This window comes from Cheilinus undulatus, linkage group 15 (genome assembly GCF_018320785.1).
Source record: "Cheilinus undulatus linkage group 15, ASM1832078v1, whole genome shotgun sequence".
NCBI lineage: Eukaryota > Metazoa > Chordata > Actinopteri > Labriformes > Labridae > Cheilinus > Cheilinus undulatus.
In genome coordinates this window covers 43,737,664-43,761,579 of record NC_054879.1, presented here as the reverse complement: position 1 = coordinate 43,761,579, position 23,916 = coordinate 43,737,664, and the positions used below count along the sequence as shown (strand labels likewise).

Sequence of the window (23,916 nt, the reverse complement as noted above, 5' to 3'; positions counted from 1 at the left end):
TAAGACACAAAAGAGCCACATGTGGCTCAAGAGCCACGCGTTGGGTATCACTGGTCTAAGTAGTGTATATCTCAAGTTTAACTGCAAGTCATACTAATTAAAAATGCTGATTTTTGTATACATATATATATATATATATATATAGAGAGAGAGAGAGAGAGAGAGAGAGAGAGAGAGAGTGTCGAGGTGACAGTGTTTGTGCCGTCCAGCAGGGGGCGCATGTCAGACTACCAGTTTTTTGGGAGAAGAGGCTGAAAGAGGAGGAGGCCCGGCACTTGACTTTCCCCGGAAGTCGGAGTTTGATAAATACTTGAAACAAAAAGGAACCCGTCAAATTTCGGGAGAACTCTGCAGTAGTCCTTCGTGAGGTGCTCATCCTCCGGCTCCGCACGGTGACACGGGATTTTGCAGCTAAAATAAAAACGTATACGTAAGTTTTCTTGTTTTTCTGCGCTCTCCGAAGTGATGTTCAACAAGTCTAACCTGGTTCACAACCTCTCTGAGTCCATTCTTGATGTTTGTTTAGCTTTTAAAACTAGAAAGCATGAATGTAGTTAGTAATTCAGTGTGAATACCAGGCTGATAATGAAAACATTGATGTGAATTATGCAGTATGAGAGCAAACTGTCATCAGAACATCATTAAACTCTTTGTGTAGTGATTTTTTAAAAAATATTTGATGCAGTCGAGCTCTTACTGTCCTGGTTACATGCTTCCGCTTCTCGGTTTCTAACACTGACAAGGTTTATCGTAATGATCCTGTTTATTGAAGTCAAATATTTGATTATCACATTACCACAGGTAGCTCAGCCCATCCTCAGCCCAGTAACAACATGCTTGCAATATTTCAGGCTTCATGATTCATGACAAAAACGTTCCAGGGTTTGACCTTGGATTGGTAGCGTTTTCAGAATGCTTTAGTTTTAGATCAAGTTTTTTCCATAATGATTCAACTACGTTAAGTTTGCAGTAAAAATTTAAGTTACCAGCAGAGTTTCAATGCTTTGATACCACCAAAGCTGATGGTCTTCTTTATATTAAACACACATGCACTGAAAACTAAAACCAGTCTGATATTAACGAAAGAAAAAGACTTCTATGAACCTACATGTGCTGCATTAGTTAAACTGAAATGATCAGATTAGCAATCAGTGGTCAGAAAGGTGTGAATCATAAATATTTTAGTATTATAATGATATCTCAAGTAGTTTACAAACAAATTAAATATTTTTGGTTTCAAAAAATTGTGAGCAGACTTATAAAGTTTGAATATATTCTTTGGCAGTCATTTGGACACAAATTATAGTGACTTCTCTGTCCTATTATGACAATATAAAGATACAGTATATTAAAGATCAAAAGCTTGGAGATATCTTCATCAAGTCTCAGTTGATCTGGTTTTTAAGTAAAATTCTGACCTTACATATGATTTTATATATATATATATATATATATATATATATATATATATATATATATATATATGTATGTATGTATATAAGTGCAGTGAAATAGTGTTTGCCCCCTCTCTGATTCTTGATTATTTAATTTTTTAAGGGCGGAAAAAATGTGAAAAAGTTATTGCCCCCTCTTGTTAAATCATGACGTAACTGTGATTATCCACAGTTCTTGGAAAGCTGAGTTCAAGTTCACTGGCCACACCCAGGCCTGATTACTGCCAGATTTGTTGAATGAAGAAATCACTTACATAGAAGCTGTCAGACAAAGTGAAGTAGGCTACAAGATCTCAGAAAGAAACGCATCATGCCACCATCCAGAGAAATTCAAGAACAAATCAGAAACAAAGTGATTGAAATCTAACAGTCTGGAAAAGGTTACAAAGCCATTTCCAAGGCTTTGGGACTCCAGTGAACCACAGTCAGAGCCATTATCCACAAATAGAGAGAACTGGGAACAGTGGTGGACCTTCCCAGGAGTGGTCGGCCAACCAAAATGACTCCAAGAGCGCAACGACGACTCATCCAGGAGGTCACAAAAGAACCCAGAACCACATCCAAAGACCTGCAGGCCTCACTGGCCTCAGTTAAGGTCAGAGTTCATGACTCAACTATCAGAAAGACACTGGGCAAAAATGGCTTCATGGGAGAGTTCCAAGGCCAAAACCACTGCTGACAAAAAAGAACACAAAGGCTTGTCTCACATTTGCCAAGAAACATCCTGATGATCCCCAAGACTTTTGGAGAAATATTCTGTGGACTGACAGGACAAAAGTGGAACTTTCTGGAAGGTGTGTGGCTCGTTACACCTGGAGTAAAAATAACACAGCATGTGATAAAAAGAACATCATGCCAGCAGTCAAACATGGTGGTGGCAGTGGGATGGTCTGGGGCTGCTTTGCTGCTTCAGGACCTGGACCACTTGCTGTGATTGATGGAACAATGAATTCTGCTGTCTACCAGAAAATCCTGAAGGCCAACGTCCGGCCATCAGTTCATGCCCTCAAGCTCAAGTGCTCTTGGGTTATGCAGCAGGACAACAACCAGAAACATACCAGTAAGTCCACCTCTGAATGGCTAACAATAAACACAATGAAGGTTTTGGAGTGGCCAAGTCGAAGTCCGGACTTAAATCCAATTGAGATGCTGTGGTGTGACTGTAAACAGGCAGTTCATGCTGGAAAACCCTCCAATATGGCTGAGTTAAAACAATTCTGTGAAGAAGAGTGGGCCAAAATTCCTTCACAGCGATGAGAAAGACTCATCACCAGTTATCACAAACACTTCATTTCAGTTATTGCTGCCAAGGGTGGTACGACCAGTTATTAGGTTCAGGGGGCAATTACTTTTTCCACACAGGGCCAGATAGGTTTGGATTTTTTTCCTCTTAATAAATAAAATCATCATTTAGAAACTGCACGTTGTATTTTCTTGGGTTGTCTCTGTGAGATAACAGATCCAAAACATTTAAGTGTGATAAATATGCAAAACAAATCAGGAATCAGAAAGGGGGCAAATACTTTTTCACTGCACTGTATATGAAATGTTGCTTCCTGTCTGTCTGCTTCCTTTCACTTTTTTTAGTCGTGTATTAATGACAAAGAGTGTTTAAATAATGTGCATCTTTATGGTGCAAAAAAGAATAAATAACATTTAAAGTTGATTTAGCACATTTCAGGATTAAGATGCTAACATTGCAAGAACTTCATTGTATATTGGCTGTGGAAAGGATGGGGCAGGGAGTCATTTATAATTTGCATTGCATCTCACAGAAAAATGTGTTCTCATGTTATATCTTGCTGGAGAGTCTTGCCTGGAGGGAATTTGTAGGCTTTGTGTTTGCTCAGTAAAGAAAAGAGAGCAGTGAAATATTTGGCCTTCATCAGTAAGCTCCAGTTTTGTATAGAATTAAGGTGAACTGTACTATTATGTCTCTGACAGCATAAAAAGAAAGGGCACATAATAACTGTATTAATATGATTTATGTTTCCCCAAAATATAAAAGCTTGTGCAGATAGTTTAATAATGATTTTCTTTGCTGTAGAAAAATGTTCCTGCTTATCCCGGGCCTGGTGCTTCTCTGGCTTGTCTATCGTTGGTACAAGGAGAGGGAACGAGTGACCAACAAAAGAGATAAATACGTCTACATCACTGGCTGTGATACTGGCTTTGGTAATCTGTTAGCGAAGCACTTGGACAAGCTGGGCTTCTCCGTGATTGCAGGCTGCTATACCGAGAAAGGTGAAGACGAGCTGAAGAAGAGCGCCTCTGACAGACTGACGACCCTTCACCTCAACGTCACTGACTCTGAAAGTGTCGCCAAAGCAGCCGCTTTCATCAAGGATCTGGTTGGGCAGAAGTGTGAGTGGGTTTGAGTGTTTTATGGGGTCAACTTTCATTGTTAACATTGTTGTGGTCTTTTTGGGGATACTGTACGGTGCTTAACAAATTTATGAGACCACCTGTCATATTTGTCTCAGAGACCATTCAGCATCATGAAGTGCTTTAATGCGGACTCTTTCATTTTCAGTGAGCTCTCCACGTTTTACTATTTTGAACAGGAATGAGGAATTTCACACTGAATTCACCCAAATTTGAGCCGGCTCACTGGGCTTCTCTGAGAAGCATAACATTCAACCACTAAAACTAATTTTTCTGTTCAGGAATGTAAATAAATAACTATAATTTGACATATTAATCAAGAAATAATAATGTGCTTTACTATTTTTTCAGTTTTTTTGTAAATCAGTCAATTTGAAAATTCATGGGTAACAATAATAATTATATTTTAGCATTAAAAATATCATTTGGGTTAAAGAGCTTCTACATATTGGTGTATTAACCATTGCAGAAACATCAAAAATGATTTTGGTAATTACCAATGCTGTTGATTAAGGGCAACTGTGGCATAAACCTAACTTTGGTTAGGGTTAGGGTGGTCTAATAAATTTGGTAAGCACTGTATGTAACATCAGCAGCAGTCAAGACATGTTAGACACCTTCACATCATTATGCTTAAAGCTGGGTCCATCCTCTCCACGGATGAACGCTTTTTAAATTTCTGTTTATGAGCAAATTGATAACACTCTTACATCTGTCTATTCCAAACCTAGATGTGCACATAAGCATTAATAGTGCAATAAGATCATAAGGGCTGATTGCTATTAAGTAAATAAACTGGAGATGAATAAGGCCAGAGTCTGTAGTCTTCTACACAGGCATAATAAATTGACAACCTGAGGGCAAAAGCTCAAACTCTCTCTGATTTGGACAATTCAGTTTCACATTAACCCTCCTCAGGGCCTGTCTGTTATAACTGGCCATTCATCTAGCCTGCCGCCTTTCTTTTATCCTGAAGAATGATCTTTGCTGAACCTTTTTGAAGGTAGCATCAGGATAGAGTTCAAAACACAACTTGGACAGCCCTTTTCAAGCCCAGCCACAAACTCTCTATTGGATTGAGGTCTGAGCCTTGACTCAGTCGCTCCAGAACATTCACCTTGTTGTCTTTTAAACCATTTCTGTGTTGCTTTCACTGCATGCTTTGGCTTATTGTCTTGAAGGAAACTAAATCTTTTCCCAAGGCTTACTTCCCTTCAGACTGAATAAGATTGTCCTCCAGGATTTTCCTCTATTTAGGAACATTAATTTCACCCCCTACCTTTACAAGCCTTCTGGAGCCGGCTGCTGAGATGCATCCCCACAGCATGATGCTGCCACTACCGTGCTCCAAAGTGGGAATGCTGTGTTTGTGGTGATTTGCAGTGTTTGGTGTCTTGTCTGATGGCCAAAAAGCACCATGTGGTCTCATCAGACCAAAGAGCTTTCTTCCATGGAGTCTGCCACATGCCTTTTGGTAAAATCTAGTTGAGATTTAATAAGTTTAACAGTGTCTTTCGCTTTGCCACTTTCCCATAAAGCTTTGACGGCCTGATCTAGGCAGATTTACACATGTGCCACATTCCTTACAGTTTTTGATGATGGATGGATTTTTTTTTTTGTATCCTTTCCTTGACTTATACTTTTCAATAACATTTTTCTTTGAGTTGCTTGAAGTGTTCTTTTGTCTTCATGGTGCAATGGTAGCCAGGATTACTTATTAACCAGCGACTGGACCTTCCACACGCAGTTGTCTTTGTACTGCATTCACTGCACTCAGGTGATCCCCATTTCACTAATTGCAAGACCATTAGCACCAACTGGCTGGACCTCTGTTGAATTAGGTCACTCCCTTTAAAGTGGGTGATATTTATGCTGTCACTTATTTGACATTACATATTCATAATTGACAGTAATTTGTAGAAATCTGTTAGCAACAAATCAATAAAAGGATAAAACATCCAAGGGGAGAACACATTTTTACAGGTACTGTATTTGTTGCTCTCTCCACTATCTGAAAACCAGCTGCTTTGATAACAGCTGTTAGTGGACTAGAAGGAGACTTTCTAAAACCAGTAATCATGCAACCATGCATCAACCCTGAGGAGAGCTGATAGAAGAAGATGAAAAAGAACACCATTCACTCACACACTGACCTTTTGGTAAAAAATTCAATAATCCAACCAGTCAGATTGGGATAAAGTTTAGATTGATAGATGAACCTTTCACTTGACAGGAAAGGTTGGATGATGTTGACTGCTGAGTAGAAGTCAGAAGGTAAGAGTCTGGCATGTGATTCTTGTACAAAAATGTGATGACTGCATCCTCCAGGCGTATATGCAAACTGTAAAAGGTCAAGATGTTGTTGACCTGCGTTAAAACCTCATTCTTAACAATCCTTTCATTGTCCTTTCAGACTAGCCAGTTCCTGAACCTAACTTTGAACCAGCTGGCGCTTTCAAACCGAAAACAAAAAAAAAAAAAAATTGCTTCTGAATCTGAAAAGTTGGTTCTCAGCTGGAACCAAAAATAGTTGGTTCTTTCTTGGGAACCGTGACCTCATCAGTGGGCATGTCACATTCTAGGTTGTGAAGACGAGCAGAAAATGTAGAAAAAGATGTCTGCTGGGGAGACAAAATGTTTGGTTGTAATCTGGGACAGAATTCCAGGTGAAGCAGGAGAGTAGTACAAGGAAGGGCAAGTTATATGCAGAAGGCTGGGCTCACCTGAACACCAGACTAAATAATAAACTAACTCAAGAAACTGAAGAAGGAATAGCGGAACAGCAAGAAAGACTTGGACATAAGTGGAGCTGGATGTGGTGATACATGTCCAGCATGTCCTCCCACTTTGGTTCTGCTTAAACTGGTGTGAACGCTGGCTGGTTCGCCAGAAAGCACCAAGGTTATGAGACTCCAGAACAGAGCCAGAACCAGAACCGTGTCTGTCTGAAAGCACTATTAAATGTTGCCATCACTAGAGAAGTCAAAGCAGTCAAAGGTGATTTAGTGCTTTGGAGGAGCTGCTTGGATAACAAACAAATGTTTGCAAAGCTTAGGCAGCGTAGGAGATTGTAAACAGATCTATTGGAAGGTGCTGCTTAGATGATCTGCACAAGTTTTTAGTACTCTGCTACCAATGTTGTCAGGTCCAGGCTTTAGTTTCCCTAAAAAGATTTGCCACTTCCTTCACAGCAATAGAAAATGCAGGAGAAGGCGCCCTCTTAGTAGTGATCCAAAAAAGTCAGTGGCTCCAACTTTTAGCTGGTTTAACACTCATTATGTCATTTAAAGCTCCTGTGAGGATCTCCAGTTTTGCTAATTTGGTGCTCTCCATGGAAAAGTCTTACTTATTTATTACTTGTTTACAGTTGATCTTGCTGGAAAGATCTCAGGTTAAACCAGGGTGGAGTCAGCTGTCTCTCTTTGTTTATAGAGTGCATCTTATCAAGCTAACTTGCAGAGTCTTCATTCCTCATTACTTAACTCTTAACAGGTAGGAGCAAGTTCCTGTAATTCTTGCGGTGTCAGAAGTATTAATTGAAGACAAGCATGTTGTCTATCTTGTTTTGTTTGTCTTTCTGCAGACCTGTGGGCTGTAGTGAACAACGCTGGAGTCGGTCTCCCATCTGGCCCCAATGACTGGCTCACCATAGATGATTTCAAGTTCATGATAGACGTCAACCTTATCGGTGTAATCGATGTAACACTGAGCGTCCTTCCTCTCATCAAGAAGACCAGAGGCAGAGTGGTGAACATGGCCAGCGTGTTTGGGAGAATCAGCGCGTTTGGCGGGCCGTACTGCGTGTCGAAGTTTGGAGTGGAGGCCTTCACTGACAGTCTGCGGTGAGATTAGATACTGCTTTGTTAATTTGTGAGTCTTATGAATGTCTTAATGACTGACAACAGCACTCTGTTATGTTTTAGTTTAAATATGGCTCATTTTGGAGTCAAAGTGTCCTGCCTTGAGCCTGGCTTCTTCAAAACGGGTTTGACGGATGTGACAATTCTGCAGAACGGCTTTACTAAACTTTGGGAGAGGTTACCTCAGGATGTGAGGGATGACTATGGAAGTACTTTCTTTGAGGATTGTGAGTTATTGCACATTTTTGATAAGTAATCTTATACTTTCTTTCTTTTACTAGTGCATGCACTTATCATACAAGTGACATTTATGGATCTCAACTTGGTCCATAGGAGTTTTGCCTGTCATGAAATTGTACATAAGCTCTGTCAGTGACATGATGAGTCTTTTTTAGATTCTTTTTAGATTCAGATGAGGACAAAATCATCAGCCCCTACCTATGAAAATCTACATTTTTTCAAAGTATTTCCCAAATGATGTTAAACAGAGCGAGAAGTTTTTAACGCAGCTTTTCTTAACACTCTTGTTTTATTTTGGATGCTTATTTTATGTAACTTTGCACATAGAAACAGAATTATTTCACAAAAAAAACCCAAAACTACAGGGGTTTTAATTATTACCCTGCATTCAGAACGGACCTTTTATTTGAGCCATAGCACAAACCACTGCTGTGCAATGATGTGCTTTAACTTTGTAATGCTCGAAGCTTGTAAAACTGGGTTAAAACTTCAGTAAGGGTTTGAGCTGTCACATTGTTGATGCCCAAAAAACAGATTAAAAACCAGAAGGTGATGGAGCCTCTACCGCAGTGGAACAAATTGCCACTTGAAATCAAAACGTCCGCTACCGTACTGACTTTTAAATCGCATCTTAAAACTAATTTTTATTCTCTGGCTTTTGATTCAGTTGTGTGATCTCTGCCCCTTTATGTCTTTTACTTTTCTAGACCCTGTGTTTTTATGGCTTTTATTTGTTTGATGTTTTTATTGTGTTTGCATTTAATATTATAGGTTTTTATGGTGTTCTCATCTGCTTTTATTTCTTTCCTCCTAATGTTTTTATGTTTGCTGTGTTTGTGTGCTATTTCTGTTTTTACTGGGCAGCTCTTTGCTACATTTAAATGTTAATTTAAATGGATTGGATGCTCACAAAACAGGAGAAAGATCTACAAAGTTATAACAGCATTTCCAAGTGTCAAGAACTGGAGTGAGAAGTATCATCAAGAAATGCAAAGAGAAGAACAAGCCTGGCAGAGGAAGGAAGAGGAAGATTTCAAAGACTCTGGAAAGAAAACTAGAGCGAGATATGTCTAAAGACCCCAGAACAACTGCCAAGACACTACAGAATGAGTTGGCCAAGTCAGGAACTGTAGACTCAAAAAAGAACAATCACCAGAGCCCTGAACAGGAATGGATCAAGAAAAAGTCTGCAGAAAAGACACCTTCAAGCCAGATTGAAGTCTGCTAAGGACAACCTGGAGAAAGATTCTGCATACTGGAAGCATGTCCTTTGGTCAGATGAGACCAAACTAGAGCTCTTTGGCTGTAGAGACATTGCTGATGTTTGGAGAAAAAAGGAGAGGCATATCACCCAAAGAACACCGTCCCCACAGTGAAACATGGTGGTGGGAGGATTATGCTGTGGGGAATCCATTAAAGGTGGAAGGAATCTTGGGGAAAGAAGGATATGTGAATTTTTTGAAAGAAAACCTCAAGCAGTCAGCAGCAAAACTGGGCCTGGGTTGTTGCTTTGTCTTCCAACATTACAACAACCCAAAACATACGTCCCACCTGGTGAAGAGCTACCTCCAGAAGACCAAAGTGAGCATTATTGAGTGGCCTGTACAAAGCGCTGACTTAAATCCTATTGAAAATCTGTGGGGGTGAACTGAAGACCAAGGTCCATGCTAGAAAAAAATCAAATCTGGAGAGATTTGCCAAAGAAGAATGGGCTGGGATTCCTAAGGAGACGAGTCAGACTACAACAAATGACTGCAGGGTGTTGTCAAGCAAAAAGGAGACACAAATGACTATAAGCATTGGGGGAGGCTAATAGTTTAGACCCTGGTAGTTTTTTGTTCTTTACGAAATAATTTTGTTTCTGTGTGCAAAGTAAAATGATGTATGAATCCAAAATATAACTAGGATGTTTGGAAAAGCTGTGTTAGAAATTCCTTGCCCAGTGTAACAGCACTTGGGGGCTAATAGTTTTGTCATCTTTAGCATATTGTTCGTATCTTAAACTTTCAGATAATTTTGTTTTGTTCCAGGTTGTTTTGTATTGTCCCATCATCCATGCTTCATATTAAGCAACAACAAACATTGCTCTTTTGTATGCCTTTTTTAAAGCTCATCAGAATTGTACATTCTTTCAGACTAAAGTGTGTTTCTCTCTTAGCTCTTGTTTTGTGTGAAGGGAGACTTAAACAGCTGGCAGACGGGAACTTGATGAAGGTGGTCAACTGTATGGAGCACGCAGTCTCTGCCGTTCATCCTCGGGCTCGTTACACCGTGGGATGGGATGCAAAGTTCGTCTGGCTGCCTCTGTCCTACATGCCAACCTGGTTCACTGACAAGTTTTTCCACAGCACTAATCACAAACCAAAAGTATCTGTACTGTAGGTTCCTTAGAGTTTGGGTCAAACATGATGAGTATCACTCCAACAAAAATGAGTGCTTAAACTGACCACCTCATCTCATGCCTAAATCATTAAATAAGCCTCATCCTCTAGATTGTTAAACTTGTTTTTTTCTCCTGCCATATTGATTATAGCCTTTATGTCTTTAGTCACGTGGTATAGATCTGAACACCGCCTTCAAAGCTTCTGTTCTGAATGGACTTTGGCTGCTCTTTTTCTGTTACTTGTTAATTTCCTCTTAATAAACTCAGAAGACTGGATGTTTTTTGTGTGACAATAGGATATTTTAATGTAAAAACTATGTGTGAATGGTCCCTATAGTGTTGCATTGGATTTAAGATGAAATTATCAAACAGAGGTCATGTTGTGTCATTTTGTCTCTTATACAATCCCCACACTGCAGTAGTACACACTCTGGACCTTGACTCCACATGCAGACACACTAACCTCTCGCAACACCACAACACGCCTCCAGTGGGAGCTTCCTGTGTTGTCGAAGAGAGGACTGTGAGGTTAACTCCTGATGAAGAAAACTGTTTAAATCTTCATCTAAAGACCTGTAGACATGGTACGTTTGCTTTACTAGTTCATATTTCACAACATTACGCAGGTGTAAATCAGCTTGGCGCTCACTTAGCATAAATACAACATCCTAACAGGTTAAATAAATTAGTTTCTATATACTAGAAAAGTGCAATGGTTAAGGAGCTTTGAAGAAAATTGACTTTGATGAAACAGTGCAAAATTCCAGTAATCATTGTGCAGAGAAGCAGGTTTCTTAAAAGGTTTATCATGTACTGAATCATGCATGTTTTAAGAACATTATAGACCTACTTAATGGGGATCAGACTGCATGCTCTGGTGCACTAGTTTAACATTTTAACAAATATTTTTAACTATGATCTTTTTAAATGTCAATGTATTACCTTTAAAGGTAACTGGTTCTTTGTCAGTCAGATAAATGAAGTAGAGTTGAAGGTAAAGAATAGTTTATCATAAATTTATGCATAAATAGCTCTCCGTCATGTTAGACAGTAAGAAATATGTACATTACATGTACTACATATCATCATTTTGGAAGGCATGAGCAATCATATTTAGTTAAGATTGGAGAGTTTTTTTGTTGTGTAACCATTACCAAATAGGCTGTTGCATATGAGGTGGTCAACATTTGAGCTTTCAGAGTCCTATACAGTAATATAAAACCCTGGAAAAATGGAAAAAAAAACAATGTTACCTCCAGTCATTTATATAAATACTGTGTGTGATATTTTAATTCAGGCATGGGTTAAAATGCAACGCTCTTCAGACTGCAAATAATGCATCAAAAACAACAGAATTATAACATTGAAAAGGAGTTCAGAAATCAATATTTAGTGGAATAACCCTGATGTTGAAATACTGAAGTCTAGCATGTGGTCTTGTTGTTACCAGATTAACCCACTAGAGGGTGTTAAAGCTTAATATAGTGTAAGGCAGATATTTTGACTAATCTGTAATTTGTAATTAGTTATATAATTCAGGAAGTTCTTGTGTAATGCACATGGGGTAACTCAAACATATTATATCATGCATCAAATAATATCTTTAATTGCCTAGTTTGTGTAACTCTCGGACAGAGTACAGAGTCACTGTATATAAGCTCATGTCATCCTGCAATAAATCAGAGAATCCTCTTCCCTCTGAACGTTGGCGGGGCCAACACTCGGATGTGGAATCTCACATAGGCGTGGCCTATACTTGATAGTTAACTAGCTAGTTTTCAGTTTTAGCATAATATAGCTGCAAACTGCTAATGTGGTCTTTTGTTTGAATATGATGCTACAAAGCATATATCAGCACATTTATGTTTTCACAAACCAGCAGGTGTAAATTCAGTTTTTATTATATAAAGGAAATTTCATTCAGGTATGTCTGGGTTGATCCCGATTACTCCGAAACATTAGAGCAGTGGTACTCAACCTTATTCTACCAAAGAGCCACATTGTCTAAAAAATCACTTTAGCGAGAGCCACAATCCAAACTGGGAATGTAAGGTAGATACTAGATCAGTTCATCTGTAGTTGAAATGAAATAAAATAGTGAATTGATGGATAATTATGAGGTTAAATAGGATGCAAATGTCTGTATAGTGTGTGTTATCACTGACATCAGGCTAAAACCTTGTATCTCAATTTTTTGATTTTGATTTGTTTTTATAAATCAGTGCTGTTGGTCACCTTTTACATCTGTCAGTGGTTTAAACCAATTTTAAATCAATAGAATATGTCAACAGGTACATTTTTTCATTCCCTGAAAAGTGGTCATTTTGGAGATACCAGTCTTTGGCCCTACACCAGCGTTATGACAGTTCCACCTGGCCCAAAGATTTTTTCAGAGACTAGAATGTGCCGAGTTTGAGCAATGAGATGCTTTTCAAAGAAAATGATGATTTATGGTTGGCTATCTGGGTGTTTATATCTCACACTGGGGCATTTACTGAAGTTCTGTGGCTTTATAAACATAAGAGATGCTTTCTAATTTTTTTTCCCACTCATTATTAATTCTTCAGTTAAAGGGGGAGGGGCCTCATATTGGTCTTTGCCCTGGGCCTCCAAATGACTAAAACCAGCCCTGCCTCACACCTGCAGCTCTCCAGACACATCGTTTCACTCTGCCTCATTTGCTTTGGTTTTATATTTCTGCTCTTTTGACAATATTTATGACCATTTAAGCATGAAAGATCAAATAAAACACCCACGTCTGGACAACTTTCACTAGATATTAGATATTATGTTTTCTCCACGTGATCCGTGTGTGTTATGCTCGTTTATGTTGACGCGCATTGGCATTATTGTCATAAGATATGGGTGTGAGATGGCATCGGCAGGAAGTGGCTGGAGGAAAAGTTAAAACGAGGAAATGGGAAGCTTCATATTAAACTCAAGACAGCAGAACTCGGTGAATGAGTTTACGAAAGAGACGCACCACCTGCGGACTTCCTCTGCGCTCTTCTCTCACACACGCTCCTCCGTCGAGTGCGTCAGACGGTAATGATTTACGATTTAAAATAACAAACGTTTACATTGGGAAGTTAAAGCCTGTCTTCTTCGCGTGGGTAACAGATTTATTGATGTGACCTACCACGAATCTTTACTGATGACAGTGTTTACCTTCATAAAGGTTTTTAGTTCAAGTTTTTTTTTTTAAATAAGCCTTTAAAGAGCCGCAACTGGTCACCAAAGGGCCACATGCGGCTCTTTACTGCCTTAGAGTGATGATCCTTCACAGGTTTGACAAAGTACAAAACTATTTTACCCAAATAAAAGAAGTTACTCCGGGTAAATTTAACTTTAGGAGAAGTAAAAGTACTCACTACTCAAGTGAAAGAAAAAACTATTTGATTTAGAGTTTACTTTAAGTGCTGAGTAGCTACTGAAGAGATGTACAGTAAAATATGATGGGGTGTCAAACTTTCGGCCCGCGGGCCGCTTACGGCCGCCAGCAGGTGTCATACGGCCCGTGAGACGTTTAGGGAAAAAGATGGATATTTAAAAATATATATATAAATATTCAGATTTTACTAACTTAGGTCTTTGAAATACAAATTTTCACTAATTTTTCATGATCTAACTATAATATAGAAATGAAAGATCATAATACGACGCAATAAATGAGTAAATAAAGTACATTGTACTCTCTTTAGAGCAGAGAGGAACATAAAAAAAGACGCACGGCATCGCACCTGCTTCATCTAAACTCCGCAAACACGCTGAAGAAGAGACGAAAGAAAAGAGACGCTGATACAGACTGCATGATTTTGAGACTGAAGGAGAAAGATTTTATTCCCACTTCTTATTTATTTATTACCTCCGCCAAGGAGGTTATGTGGTCGGGTGGGTTTGTTCATTTGTTAGCAACATAACTCAAAAAGTTGTGAACAGATTTCAATGAAATTTTCAGGAAATGTCAGAAATGGCACAAGGAAGAACTGATTAGATTTTGGGACTGATTCGGATCACTTTCTGGATCCACGAATTTTTTTAAAGGATTGTTTACTATTGGGAGATAGGGCTAAGGGCGGAGGTCTGTGCTCTGCGAGTGCTTTTCTAGTTTGTTGACTGTTATTTTCAGTGCCTGAAGGTACTGCTGAGTGTTTTGGTTTCACACAAAGTATTTAATAATTAAAATTAAATTTAATTAAAGTAAATAAAATGCATTTATTCACACTTCTCATGGCAAATATTCTTGATGAGTAAAACATTGAATAATTCAAAGAAAGCAAGAGGACTTTTGCTTGTCTTATAATTGGCTTGTGCACATACAGAGCAGAAATGAAAAGAAATAAAAAATACTAATCTGTCCACATTATCACAGACATTTCTCACAGGTTTAAACCTTAAATGCAAAGTTAAGATGGAAAATGTGTCTCTGATAAAATGTCTGGAACATCTGAAATGTATCATGGTCACATGTTAAAGTGCTTCCACAGCATTGGTTGAAAGTCTAATATGGATTTTAACACAGATATCTCTAAAAGTTCAATATGAAAGGTGAAAAGCAACAAAAGCTCATGCTTCATATCTAACACATTGATCTTCTAAAGAAATTCTAAGGGGGGATTCTCTTGCCTCTCTGTAATATTTTAAATGAAAAACACTTAACAGTATTTCTCCCCTCAGATGTCAATGGAAAATCTACCATCATGTTTATTTGAGGTAAGTGATTTCCTCTTTTGAACCATATTATCTTAAAAGGTTACATACTTTACTCCTTTAAGACAAGTTTATGTTGGTCTCAGAGGTCCCCAGACTCCAGTATTGGATTTTTGCATGTTTTAAAACCCCTCTGTTTCAGCTCTGCTTAGAACGAGCTGTTTCTGTGTCTGTGGCTTCAAATGTTAATGAGCTGTCTGACTCCGCCCCTGACCCCACCCCTCCCAGGAAATGGATGTGGCTCTCCTGATCCTCCTCTCAGAATATCAGGGAAGGGTGGGGAAACTTTCTGCCAAGCGGGGAGGGCCAACTGAACATGGGGGGTGGAGCTAACTCCCCACATGACATCATGAGGGGAAAATCTGAGAACAGCTTGTTTCAGCACACATTTTCTAAAAGGTGGAGAAAAAAAGGGGGGGGCATGGATTTTTCAGATTCTTGGGGGGGGATTGTGGACAGGCCAGGGGAAAATATTTCTGTTTGAAAAGCCTGAAAATATTATTTATTTTGCATACGTGACCTTTCACTTTTCATTTTATTTTGAACCTAGAACAAAAAATGAAATGTGAAGATGAAGATGAGCAAACCAGTCGAGCACCCATCAGAAAATCACTGACAAGCGCTGAGCAGATCAGCTCCATTCATATGTGCAGTGCCTATAAAAAGTATTCACCTCCTTGGATGTTTCACTCTTTTATTGCTTTTTAAAATCACTTTTACTCCATTCTTCTTTGCAAAACTGCTCAAGTTCTGTTAGGCTGCATGGTGATCAGCATGACATTTTCAAATCCAGCCACACTGAGGTCTGGAGTGAGGACTGGGCTTTGACTCAGCCACTCCAGAACATTCACCTTGTTGTCTTTAAACCATTGCTGTGTGGCTTTCTCTGTGCTTCAGGTCATTATCTTGATGGAAAGTAAATCTTCTCCCAGGCTGCAGTTCTCTTGCAGACTGAATAAGATTGTCATCACTGTTCCCTCTAAGGGGTTTTACTGTGCAATTGCACACTGCTCTCCACCTCTCTGCCCAGAAGAGAAAAAAAGGTGTGCACTCAAATATCCCCAACAGGTTTTCACTGTTATTTTCTAATATGCGCTGTGATCAAAGGTGCATTAATGGGCAGGCTAGCTGGTACTGTAGCCTAGTGTTTCTACCTCCATGGGGGCCTACGTGAGAGATGTAAAGTGTGACTATGACATACCAGCCAACACACTGATGTCAGGGCCTGATATGACAGCCGCCGGATGCGGGTGGATTCCAGCCATGGAGGATTCCTCAGTGGAGCACTTTGATGAGTTAAATTTATCAGTGCCACAAACTCAACCTCCCTCTAACTGTGCTCAGGTCTTAGTACCAGTGTGTGTGAAATGGGTGCCTGTGTCCATGACTGATTTACACATAAAGGGAGGATCTTTTTCTGACTGCCATGTGGCCGAGTCTATTGGTGCGTCTGTCGTGCATCTTTACGCAGACACTTTTGGCTTCATGCCGTTCATATAGCGATGCAAAAACAAAAAACACTCACAGACAGACAAACACAAGCTAACGTGTGGTGGTGTAGACCTGAAGCTTCTTTCTGCAGAGAAGAAAAGGATTCAACACAGGACTGAACTTTCTCCTGCTTGACCATGGAGTCAGATTTTATCAGATTTTATCTGAGTTTTCTTCAACAGTGGCTTTCTCTTAGCCACCATAAAGCTTTGAAAACCCAGCCAACCGTTGTTGTCTGCAGAGTCTCTCCCATCTCAGCTGCTGAAGCTTGTAGCTCCTTCATAGGTGTCTTGGTGGCCTCTCTCACTAGTCTCCTTCTTGCACACTCACTCAGTTTGTGAGGATGGCCTGATCTAGGCAGATTTACATATGTGCTCTTCCTCCACTTTCATGATGATGGAGTATTCTTTGTTTTCATGGTGTAATGGTAGCCAGGAATACTGATTAACTAAATGTTAAATGTAAGACTACTAGCACCAATCAGCTGAACCTCTGTTGAATAAGTTAAGCCCCTTTAAAGGGGCTGAATATTTATGTATCACTAATTTTACCTTATATATTTTTGTTTAAGTGGCATTACTTCCTATAAATGCTTTCACTTTCACATTTAAGAGGGGTTTTTTAATCCAAAAAAAGGCCAAATTTTGTCAACTAGGATTGAATCATAAAATCAATAAAAAGGACAAAATATCCAAGAGGGTGAATATTATTTATACGCACTGTACATTAGGTAGGAAAATACCAATACCATTACATCTGAGATATAATTATTAAAATCTCATGTACCACCAAAGTGTGATAGATTGTTTTGGTGCATTTTTCAGGAAATTTCTTTACATTTTTGACTAAAACAGTGACATTTAAGGTGTTTTGCTGCACTTACATGTGAAAACAGGTCAAACTTGACTAGAGCAGTAGGCTAGGGGTTAATAATCCTGCTTCTTGTTTTATCTTAGTCTGCACAGTCAAGCCCTGTAGGGAGATGCTTCATTGTTTGTTTCTCACAATGATAGTGGAAGCCTGACTCTTGATGTGTGCTTCAGGTAATCCTCTCACACCCAGCGTTGTCCTGTGCCTTACTTCTGGTCGCGCTTGCTTTGATCCGCCGGTTCATCAGAGAGTCTTACAGCGTGGACGGCCTCACACAGAAACATGTGCTCATCACAGGCTGCGACAGTGGCTTCGGGAACCTGCTGGCTAGACAGCTGGATGGGAGAGGTGTCCAAGTCATCGCTGCATGCCTGACAGAGAAAGGCACGGCAGATCTGGCAGCAGCAACCTCCCCCAGGCTGAAGACCCTCCTGCTGGATGTTACAGACAGTGGGAGCATCAGGAGGGCGGTGGAGTTTGTGAGCAGAGAGGTCGGAGAGCGAGGTGAGGCGGGGTGAACACAGGGGGGCACACTTGCTCAAACAGATAGGGGTGCCAGTCAGAGTGAGGCACTGAGGAGATAAAAATATAACCTGGAGCATCCCATCATCAACTCATCATCCTCCTACTGAAAAAGCTTCACTCATTGGCTGAAGTTTCACAGGCAGCAGAGCACTAAAGCTTCTTCATAAATTGATAAAAGTAGAGCCTTACTGTGGTGTGAACTTTTAAGATATCTCATTATTAGTGAACATGTTTGTTATAATAAGCTGGGCTGAGCAGACACTAATGTACAGAATGTACTTTTTAAAATCTCCATATTTAATCATGATATGTTGGCATTTAACCCTGTTTACATACAGTCATTAAGTTATCCTTTTCAATCAACAAAATAGGGCTTTATTACAGCAGGGTTTGGACTAGTATGAGTACAAAGGTTGGTACAGTGTCTGTTATTTAGACATTGGTAAACAGAACATGACTAAAGCGTTTAAAAAGTACATTTAACCCACAACAAAAGTGCATTTAGAGAAACGAATCCAACAAGATTGCTCAAGGCAGCTTTTGGTTGAACATATCTTAAGATTTTGAGGGTTTTTTTATATTATAACTTTGAAAATGACACATTGTTTAAATCAAACATTGCCAACATATTTTTTCAATTTTTGCATTGTGCAGGACTGTGCTTTTAATTTTTGGTAACTGATATCCAAGACTGGAGTGGGACCACTTTTCAGCCCTGGAGTTCTCAGTTCAGATGAGCCCACTCTAGTTCACCTTTTACTAAAGTTATTTAACTGTGGATCTGGTATATTTATTATAATACATTTTTACACACTTACATAGGGATGCCAGCGGCACAGGGGTCAGCGCTGTTGCCTCACAGCAAGAAGGTCCTCAGAAGGTTGGCTTTCCGGTCAGGGCCTTTCTGTGCAGAGTTTGCATGTTCTCCCCGTGCACGCATGGGTTCTCTCTGGGTACTCCAGCTCCCTCCCACCACAAAAGACATGCTCATTAGGCTAATTGGTGACTCTAAATTGGCCATAGGTGTGAATGTGAGCGGGCCTGGTTGTCTGTGTCTGTCAGCTCTGAGATTGACTGGCGACCAGTCCAGGGTGTACCCCGCCTCTTGCCCAATGACAGCTGGGATAGGCTCTAGCTCCTGGGTGAGGGGCTGCAGCTGCTGTAGGGAGGTTAAGGGAAACGTTTCCCACCCTTTTCTAGCTTTAACATAGCTTCTGTTTGTATTATCCCTGTTGTAGCATGTACATTCAGCTATATAACACCCCATAATACATGGAATTTACCCATAAACTTGGACAGTGATTTGCCGGTTATGTGTCGTGTTTTGCACGTCTGGCAATACCTTAAATGTCTCCAAACTAAACTACGTGCAAATACTAGACATGGAATGAAGCTTATTCTTGAAACATAATGTTACTGTTAACCAGTAATGCATGAAAGGTCTTGCAAATATTGCATGTATACATAATACAATCAGCTATTAGCTTTGGATGCTAACGCTAGTTAACTTCCTCATTTTATGGCTAAAACAACAGTAACATGTAAACTTACTTTACACATGTAGATAAATTTAATTTAAATGTATATGGCGCTTGCCACAGAAAGACAGTCGTTTATGAGAATTTGCGTTGAATACGCCTTGACAGACTGCCTAATGCAGATACCACTGAGCTGCTAAACCAGGAGAGCTGCGTCAGTTGATAACATTACAGTGCAACTACTGACACCTACTGGCCAAACATCGCCCTGCAGGTACGTTAGACTTTAGCAGGTGAGTTTAAAGTGACACAAACATCTCAATAAATTAAATTTAACCAGAAAAATTAGCGTCGGGGGAGGGGAGGGGTTCATAAGGATGAGAACAGATCAACAACAGTCCCTTTTGGCCACGTCAGCTTCTTAAATTTTTACTTTTTTAATCTAGCTTTTCAGCTCCAACTCTTCTTCTAATATAATACGTCATTTCCGGTTTATTATTAACTTGAGTTTTTGGGGTAGAGTTTTACAGAAAAACAGAAAACTAAACTTGTGTTTCCACTCAGAAGGACAAGGACGGGTCTAAAAAGGTTTAAAATTCTGATATAAATGCAAAATAAATGTAAAAATTATTTGAGAAACAGCAAATACAAATGAACGAAAGATGGACCAAATCTGTCCAAACAAGATAAAAAATGCTGGCAAGGTTATAAAATCGCTCCAAATTAAAAGCGGAATTAATCAATCTGTTAGTCACTAATATTAATTTTTACTTAAGAAATCATAGAGGGGGCAGCTCTCATTTACAATGATATAGAGAGTCATTTACATTACATATTTACTGTTAGAACAATAGAACAAAAACATGATGAAAACAGGGTTTTTGAGTCAAAAATGACGATAGTTTTCCCAAAATGGATTTATAAATTAAAAGATGGATGAAAATCTCATCTTGTATGGAGAAAAGACTGTCCAACTGTGTAAAACCCAATGATCTGTGTTGTATGAATCACCAGTAATAAAAAAAAAATTTAAAGGTAGATCCTCAGTTTTTAAATTCCACAGTGTTTTACAACAGAAAGCTCTCTCTCCTTGGATCACATCAGGTCACATTTAAATATATGAGCCATTACATTTACTAGTTTTGTTTTGTGACAAATCTGGCTCATCCTGATTTTATTTTTACAATAAACTTTCTGTTGAAAAATGCTTGTAGCAGATTAAAAATTGTTTGCCTTCTGCCCCCTGGTGGATTATGTGCACACTGCATGTATCTGAGTGTATTTGTGAGGGTTTCAAGGGAAAAAGCACTAAGAATGAGATGTTATTTGAGATGAAAGTGTTAATAATACATCCGTTTCTTTATAAAATAATTATTTTCATGATATTTTTATATTTATATATTTATTTTTTGTAAATCGCAGCTTCAGGGTTTACTTTCCTATTGTAAACTTTCCTCTTCTTATTGTGTATTGTAAACAGTTAAGAACCCAGCTGGGACTCAGGTGCAGAAGAAAGTCTAAGACAAAAACAGTAAGGGGTGGGCCAGGGGTCAATAAAATTCTATTTTGATACTATTTTATTTACTCTTGTCCCCTTATTAATATCAAAAAGTAACTAAACAATTCTCATATTTGATCCACACCTGCTTCTGTTTTAACAACTGAACATGCCACTCATTCTCTCTACAGTATACAGAACATTTGCATGCAGCTTTTAAAGCTTGCTTTTGCAGGCTTTCACAAGACATGTACTCAGGCCTTGAATGAAGAGCTGTGTCACAAATTCCAAACATGCAGTCTGTTTCTGGCCAATCAAAGTATTTTACAATTGCTGTATCCTGCCTGGTGTGTCTGCAGGTCTGTGGGGTCTGGTGAACAACGCTGGCAGGTCCATACCCATCGGCCCCACAGAGTGGATGCAGATGGAGGATTTCACAAAGGTGCTGGATGTGAATCTGATCGGAGTCATCGATGTCACCCTTCAGTTTCTTCCTCTGGTGAAGAAGGCTCGGGGAAGGGTGGTGAATGTGGCCAGCATCTTTGGTAGACTGTCTCTCACAGGTGGAGGATACTGTCTGTCCAAATATGGAGTGGAGGCTTTCTCTGACTCCCTCAGGTACCCTCAGGATTTATTACAGTCTCTTTTAAGATTAGGACGTATTTTAAAGAGGTTAATGTGGGAAAACATATAATAACAGACCTAGTTATGTGTGTGGGAGTCAAATTGGTATATAAAAACTGACCTTTGATCTCCAAAATGTGTTCAGCTCACCCTGGCCCATAATGAATCTGATAGAACCTTTGTCTAATCACCCTCCAAAATTTATTTAGGTTACAATAACCTTCACCCTACCTCCAAATGTACTCAGGTCACCCTCGAGTAAATGTGGACATCTGTGCAAAGTTAGATAACCATGCCTCAAAACAATCTTGAGATATCACATGCACAAGCAAGGCATGAACATGAGGCTTTATGGCCTTGACCTTTGACCCTTGACCTCACAAATCTAATTACATCACCCTTGAGTCAGAGTGGACATTTGTGCAAAGTTAGAAAATCATCCCTCAAAGTATTCTTGAGATATCATATTCACAAGTAAGGCATGAACATAAAGCCAAATGACCTTGACCTTTGACCCATGACCTCACAAATCTAATCACAGCACCCTTGAGTCAAAGTGGACATTTGTCTAAAGTAAGAAAAGTATCCTTCAAAGTATTCTTGAGATATCACATTCACTAGCAAGGCATGAACATAAAGCCTGATAGCCTTGACCTTTGACCCATGACTTCACAAATCTAGTGATGTCACCCTTGAGTCAGAGAGGACAGGTGATGGAAAGATGGACAATGGAGACTCTGTCTCTAGCCCTGGCTAGCAGAGGCATAAACAAATAATGCAAAGACAAGCCTTTACACACAACCAACAGGCATGTATCAATATAAAGGGACATTTCAACATAAAATAGTGATGTGCAATACCTGAAACCTGTTACTCTAACAGAAGAGTTGTCTATAAAATTTGTGTTGCATCAAAGGAAACCACAGACAGTCATTGGCTCCTCTGAATTGCTATAAGTGTAAAAGAGGAGAACTTCCATCTCTTTCTAAAATTCTCTTTGGTCTGCAGACAGCTCTAGTTGTGACCTTCGTCTGTTTTAGAAGGAAATTCTCAGAGTTACATTAAAATTAACAATGTTTTTGTTTTCTTACAGGAGAGATATGAGGCACTTTGGTGTCAAAGTGTGCATGATTGAGCCAGGCTTCTTCAAGACAGGACTAACACAGCTGGATCCTATTGAAGCTGACCTAAAGAGGATGTGGAGCCGCCTCCCTCAGGACGTCAAAGACTCTTACGGGGCCACGTACTTTGACGACTGTGAGTGAAAGCATCTCATTCAGCAACAGATCAATCTGACTATTCTGAAGTAATCCCTCCTCCTTTTGTTTCCCTCCATTAGATATAAAAGCCCAGGCTTTCTCCATGGGCATCCTCTGCAGTTCAGACCTGTATAAGGTGACCAGGTGTATGCAGCACGCACTAACTGCTCAATTCCCACGTATACGCTACAGCGCAGGCTGGGACGCCAAGTTTCTGTGGATTCCTTTGTCCTACATGCCATCGTTTGTGTCTGACTTTTTTGTAAATGCGCTCCTCCCTTTACCCAAGGATGAAAGAAAAATCAAATAGGTAGTGTGAGAATGAAAAAGAGCCAAACTGTGTTACAAAATAGGAAATTTATTCATTCATCTTCAGCAGCAGCATGTTGTGGATGATCACAGACACGGTTTTTATTGTCCTCATTATGATACAAAATAAATCAATCTGTGATAAATTTATAAAACATCTGTCTACATCTGCATCCTCCGCTCATGTTGTGCTAATCAGTGACTTAAAAATTCATTTAATGTGACAAATATGGGCACATTCAAGTATTGCTCCAAACCATTTTGGCTGATATCCAATATCATTAGTAAAAACGATCATGTTGATTCAAAGTCTGGGGAAGAAAAGGTAGAAATGATAAGGTTTAGATCCAATTATTTTTTTCCTAGTTTCCAGCTCTGAAATGAGGTATATAAATGTAAAAGATGAAGTAAATACATCTTCAGTGTTGCTCAGTGGTAATAAAAATATCACTAAATAACCTTTGATCGTATAAGTACTGTACATTCAGAATGCAGTTCTTTTCACGTCTGTTATTGTGTTTATGTTGAACAGTTCATAGGCTCTATTTCAAAGATATTTTATGACAAAATCGTACTGTTCAAATTTACAAATATACATCTTATTAACAGTTCTATCAGCAGCTTCAGTGCAAAGATATACATTTTGTACATCAGAATAAAGAAAACATTAACACAAGAATTGGCATAAGAAATATCAGAAGGCGTAGTCACACGTGACTTTTTTCTTCATTCTATAGAAAATGTGTTTCTCTCTCCTACAACACTCTGAGTTTGTACACAGGCTGCATAAAAAAATAAATTCTGTGCAAAGCATGTTTTTTCTTCATTTC

The 23,916-nt window shown here is 39.2% G+C and overlaps 2 protein-coding genes across 2 annotated transcripts; both read left to right on the top strand.

Annotated features, from left to right (window-relative positions):
- The first annotated feature begins 261 nt into the window (after positions 1 to 261).
- Positions 262 to 10,598, top strand: dhrs9 (dehydrogenase/reductase (SDR family) member 9). Its single transcript, XM_041806561.1, has 5 exons — positions 262 to 430; positions 3,502 to 3,818; positions 7,423 to 7,681; positions 7,763 to 7,926; positions 10,098 to 10,598. The coding sequence occupies exons 2-5, from the start codon at positions 3,506 to 3,508 to the stop codon at positions 10,319 to 10,321; spliced, it is 960 nt and encodes a 319-aa protein (XP_041662495.1). The 5' UTR covers positions 262 to 430; positions 3,502 to 3,505; the 3' UTR covers positions 10,322 to 10,598.
- Positions 10,599 to 10,734: 136 nt separating this feature from the next.
- rdh1 (retinol dehydrogenase 1) lies at positions 10,735 to 23,901 on the top strand. Its single transcript, XM_041806560.1, has 6 exons — positions 10,735 to 10,906; positions 15,000 to 15,035; positions 17,567 to 17,897; positions 21,254 to 21,512; positions 22,612 to 22,775; positions 22,858 to 23,901. Exons 1-6 carry the CDS (start codon positions 10,904 to 10,906, stop codon positions 23,085 to 23,087), a joined length of 1,023 nt encoding a protein of 340 aa, XP_041662494.1. The 5' UTR covers positions 10,735 to 10,903; the 3' UTR covers positions 23,088 to 23,901.
- The last annotated feature ends 15 nt before the right edge of the window (positions 23,902 to 23,916 follow it).